This window comes from Olea europaea, unplaced genomic scaffold (assembly GCF_002742605.1).
Source record: "Olea europaea var. sylvestris unplaced genomic scaffold, O_europaea_v1 scaffold800, whole genome shotgun sequence".
Lineage (NCBI taxonomy): Eukaryota > Viridiplantae > Streptophyta > Magnoliopsida > Lamiales > Oleaceae > Olea > Olea europaea.
The window spans coordinates 375,808-381,623 of NW_019266435.1; the positions used below are offsets into that span (position 1 = coordinate 375,808).

Sequence of the window (5,816 nt, forward strand, 5' to 3'; positions counted from 1 at the left end):
TGAAGTATACTATTTAGTTCATTCACTATCACATATTGAATATGTCACAATTACGTATGCACGTAGGGCACCTATTTAATTTCCTAATATTCCCATTTAATTTTAATTTATATACAAATCATGTAAATTTGAGCTGGTTTAAAATGTTAGGCATTACATGCTTGAACCAGATTATTATCCCAATTAAAATAACGCAAGCATACGACAATATTATTTAACATCTCTATTGTTTGGGAGTTTTGTTGTTTTACCAGGGTATTAACACTCAGTGCACATGGGTCCCATGCGAGACTCACCTGTATAAAAAATTACCCAAAACATCCACCAACCCTCACTGTTGTGAGTATTTGGTATAGTTTCTGAACCCCTACTCTGTATCTCAAGCTCAACTCATTGTATGGATGGCAAATAAGTTTTGCTGTCAATAAATAAATTAACAAGCTCTTGTTTGATTCCCATTTTTTTTAAAATACATTTTTCTCCCTCTCATTTTCAATCACACATTTTTCAATAAAATAATATTATATACAAAATCAAAACTTTTTCTTATTTTTCAACCACAAATTCTTTATCAATTTACTATTCTAAAATGCATTCTTGGAAAATAATGTGGCTCAAACAAGCTTAAATATCTTTCCATCATCCTCAACATATTTCATTCATTCTACATATACTAAAAGACCAAATTCAAGTTGATATGTCATGTCTTATTAATTTAAAACGAGTATGTCCTATGGATATAAACTTCTTCAAATTTACACAAGACATCTCAACCATTAATTATTATCCTCAATAAGTATCACTTCCGTATATCGTAAATATTCTTATTTATCATCTTGTCCCTTCCTTTCTAATACGTCCTCAAAAAGTATAACTTCCATTTATGGCAAATATTCTTATTAATCATATTGTCTCTTCCTTTCTAATATGTCCTCAAAATTAAGACAACATATAGACCACGTTTTGAATTATCTGAAAAAGAATGTTGCGAGTGGACGCATCCTTTTCGCCAAGCAAGTTAGGGTAATTTGATAAATCAATTCATAACAAAATAAAGTGATTACAAATAATATATTTAAAAAAAAAAAAAATATTTAAAAAAAAAAAAAAAAAAAAGGTTTCTTCCCAACCTACATCAACCACTTTAAAATGGAGCAAGAATAATACTGGGTTCAAGGATTATGTGAAATACCAACACTCACACCAAGCGGGTCCTACATAGGACCCATCCATATAAAAAAACTACAAAATAAAAAAAAATAAAAAATGCCCCCCAGGACACATCCGAGTTGGTGGAACAATTGCATTGGTGGGCTCACAAACCAAGCGTGGAGGGTTCGATTCTTGGAAGGCGGCATCTTGGAAGGGGGATTTATCTCGAAGGCAAGGTGCTGAAAGGCAGTGGAGAGGGCCCTCTTTGGGGAAGGAGTAAAAGCTATGCAGGAACTTGGGAGCCAATAAGGGTACAAACCGCAATTAACTTCCTCAAGCTAATGAGGGGTCGGAGGCTTGAGGTCCAGGATTTAGTCTGGCGAAATTGGGACACCTCAGTATCAAAAAAAAAAAAAAAACTACAAAAATCCTCACCCACCCCCTAATGCTGAGTGTTTGGTACGGGTTCTTACCTGTACATGAAGCATGACTGATATAGCAATCCTCCTGGTATTATATATATGTGTCTAAATGGGAGCTCTCATTCAAAAATTCTATACGTTAACTACTTGAGAACTGATATTTTCTTTCTTACTCACCTCTCACTCTCTCAACACTAACGAAATTTGCCAGAGAAGAACTTCTCTGGTTCAACTGAGATTATACAGAGATGGAGATGTCCAGGTTCAGGCTTCTTCCCTTGGTGATACTTTTGTTTCTCTGTCATGCATGTGTTGATGCCGACGAGACAAACCACCAGCAGAAGACGTACATCATTCACATGGACAAGTCCGATATGCCCGCAAGTTTTGACGATCTTGAGCAGTGGTACGACTCATCTTTAAAGTTGGTGTCGGCCTCTGCCGAAATGCTATACACCTACAATAATGTCGTCCATGGCTACTCTGCGCGCCTGACATCTGAGGAAGCAAGGTTGCTTGAAGAGCACCCGGGTGTTCTATCAGTCCAAGAAGAAGTACAATATGAACTTCATACGACTAGATCACCTGAGTTCCTTGGACTTCTCACTGACAAAACTCTACCTGTGTCTAACAGGATGAGTGAGGTTATCATTGGTATGATAGACACTGGTGTCTGGCCTGAATCAAGAAGTTTTCATGACAAGGAACTCAGTCCAGTCCCGAGGGGCTGGAAGGGCGAGTGTGAAGTGGGCAAGACCTTTTACAAATCAAGCTGTAATCGCAAACTCATTGGAGCGAGGTATTTCTCGAAAGGGTATGAAGCAGAAAGAGGACCAATTAACGAGACACATGTATCAAAATCACCAAGGGATGATGACGGCCACGGAACACACACTGCAACCACAGCAGCTGGATCAACTGTTGTTGGAGCAAGCCTCTTTGGTTATGCTGCAGGTACAGCACACGGAATGGCAAAATATGCCAGATTAGCAGTATATAAAGTATGCTGGCTCGGTGACTGTTTGAGCAGCGATATACTAGCAGGTATGGAGAAGGCAATAGAAGATGGTGTTAACATACTTTCAGTGTCTCTAGGTGCCTCAACCATTGATTACTTCCGAGATGCTATTGCAATTGCGGCGTTCACAGCAACATCTAGAGGAATCTTTGTTTCGTGTTCGGCTGGAAATGATGGGCCCTTCCATGAAAGCTTGTCAAATGTTGCACCATGGATAACTACTGTAGGTGCCGGAACTATAGATCGTCAATTTCCAGCATACATTACCCTTGGAAATGGAAAAAAGTTCACTGGATCATCGCTCTACAGTGGAAAACCATTACCCAGTTCCTTTACGCCACTGGTGTTTGCTGGTAATGTTAATAGAACATTCGACGGTAATCTGTGCTCCCCTAAAAGTCTGATTCCAGGAAAAGTCAAGGGGAAAATTGTGATCTGTGATCGTGATGGCTATGGAATGGCAAGTCAGGGTTTGGCAGTGAAAGATGCCGGCGGCATTGGGATCATTATAGCAAATACTGAATTTGATGGAAGAGAGCTGGTTGCTGATGCACATTTCATCCCTGCAGCAACTGTTACTTATACAGCGGGTGATATCATAAAAAAGTATGCCTTAACTGAACCTAATCCGACAGCCACGATTGCAACTGGATACACAAAGGTGGGTGTCCAACCATCACCTGTTATAGCTCTTTTCAGTTCCCGAGGACCAAACCCAGTCACAAAAGATGTACTTAAGCCTGATCTGATAGCACCCGGTGTTGAAATCCTAGCAGGATGGACCAGAAAAGTTGGACCGACAGAATTGCCAGAAGATACTCGGCAGGTGGATTTTAACATAATTTCTGGTACTTCAATGTCATGCCCACATGTAAGTGGATTAGCAGCACTAATCAAGGCTGCCCATCCAGAATGGAGTCCTTCAGCAATTAGATCGGCATTGATGACCACAGCTTATAATACGTATAAGAACGGACAACGCATTCAAGATCTTGCAACCGGATTGCCCGCAACCCCATATGATTATGGCGCCGGACATGTGGACCCCACATCAGCCCTTGACCCAGGTCTTGTCTATGATGCCACCATTGACAATTATATAGACTTTCTTTGTGCCATAAACTATAGTTCAAGTATGATCAAAACTATCACAAAACAAGATCATTCTTGCAAGAACGGTAAGAAATACAGAGTGGGAGATCTCAACTACCCCGCTTTTTCTGTTCTTTTCCGGATGGCCTCAGGCAAGGGTCGTAAAAGTAGTGCACCAATAGTTGTCAAATACACAAGAACACTAACCAATGTGGGCAACCCAGCAACTTACAAAGTTTCACTCTCTAAGGAGACAAAGGCAGTGAAGATCATGGTTGAGCCAAAAGTGCTTGCTTTCAGCAAACCAAATGAGAAAAAAAGATTCACAGTGACATTCACCGCAAGGTCCATGCCCCCAGGCACAACCAGATTTGATTATCTGAAATGGATGGATGGAAAGCACATTGTTGGCAGCCCAATTGCGTTTAGTTGGTCATGATTTAAGCACTACAAACTCCCACGTAAAAATGTATGACCATTCTATATATTTAAATAGTAAATAACCTGGGTCATGAATTTTTCTAACAATGTCTCGAACTCTTTAAATTGAAGTTACACTGCTAATATGAAAAAGATGAAAAAAATATTAAATGTAAGAGATTAAAATAGACCCCCCCACCCAACTAGTGATGGCAATTTACCCCGCCCCGTCGCGGGGCCTAAATGGTCACCCTGTCACGGGGCGAGGGGTGGGGGCATCCCCGCCCTGAACCCGCCCCGTGAATTTTTTATTTTTATTTTTTTAAAAATAAAGGTTAGGGTTTAACTTACTTCAAATAGAAGGATGTGACCTATTTTCTAGTATCTTCAATTGTACAAGTCTTATCAAACTTGACTAATTTATATATACCATTATACTACTTTGTCAAATTGATATTATATTGATAAAAATAAATATAAAAAGATATAACATGTTCAACTGAACAAATTTGAAAATCTATATATTGTAATAAATTAAAGTGTGTGGGGTTACAACTTTTGTGACAATATCAAAGGAAAAAACACAAAAACCTTGTTCATCCTAATAATCAATGTTGTGTACCAATAACGATCGTTACATTTAAGATTTGTAGTGTTTATTTTGGATATTAACTTTATTAGCTTGAATGTTATCTGTATTTCATTGAACTCGGAATTATAAAAAAAAATAATTTGAAAATCTATATATTGTAATAAATTAAAGTGTGTGGGGTTACAACTTTTGTGACAATATCAAAGGAAAAAACACAAAAATCTTGTTCATCCTAATAATCAATGTTGTGTACCAATAACGATCATTACATTTAAGATTTGTAGTGTTTATTTTGGATATTAACTTTATTAGCTTGAATGTTATCTGTATTTCATTGAACTCGGAATTATAAAAAAAAAAAAATAAATAAACGGGGTAAGAAATGGGGCAAGCCCACTGCCCCTCGCACTCCGCTCCGAACCCGCTCCGTTGCCATCACTACCCCCAACATAAAAAAAATAAAATAAAAAATGTATAAAAGAATGAAGAAACGAAGAACATGCAAACAAGAAGAAAAAGGGTAATATTGAGAAGGTTTGCGGTGCACATTTATGTTTGCATCCTCATACGTTTCTTGATATGTTAATTTTATTTGCGATGTACTAATCTATTATTGGAAGTTAAATGATTAGATTTTATATCAAATGGAAGATGAGGGGCTTCCTTTGCAAAATTTGAGTTAGTGCCCCCACTAACTTGGCCATTTAAACCTAAAAGCGTCTAAATACTACTTAAAGGTTCAATTTAGCCAATTTATTTTGGCCCAACATGTGGAATGATACAACTAAAAGTAACAAGTCTCTTTTTAATTATTTCTAAATGGTTAATCAAACCAATCCAATTATCTTAAGTTTGAATAACACAATCAATAATTAACGTAATAAAGAACATAACAATTGTTGATGGAAAACCCAACTGACTAAAAACTTCGGGACCAAGTCAACAACCTACACTATAGATAATGATAAACTTACAATACGATCCAGTTTAGGAAATCTACTAGATTCACTGATCTACTTCATGCAATTTTCAAGACTCGCTGGAATGTGCTTCACTCCACCTATTCCTGATCTTCTGCAATTGTCTATCTCTTGTGAATCACGAAGAACGTCTCATTCTT

General features: G+C 37.7%; 1 protein-coding gene across 1 annotated transcript; it reads left to right on the forward strand.

The window, feature by feature from the left end:
- The first annotated feature begins 1,665 nt into the window (after positions 1-1,665).
- LOC111391538 (subtilisin-like protease SBT1.7) lies at positions 1,666-4,203 on the forward strand. The gene has a single exon (XM_023016775.1). It carries the CDS (start codon positions 1,823-1,825, stop codon positions 4,121-4,123), a length of 2,301 nt encoding a protein of 766 aa, XP_022872543.1. The 5' UTR covers positions 1,666-1,822; the 3' UTR covers positions 4,124-4,203.
- The last annotated feature ends 1,613 nt before the right edge of the window (positions 4,204-5,816 follow it).

Bases quoted from the DNA above. Each gene is read 5' to 3' on its own strand.
- LOC111391538 (XM_023016775.1), top strand. From the start codon at position 1,823: ATGGAGATGTCCAGGTTCAGGCTTCTTCCCTTGGTGATACTTTTGTTT.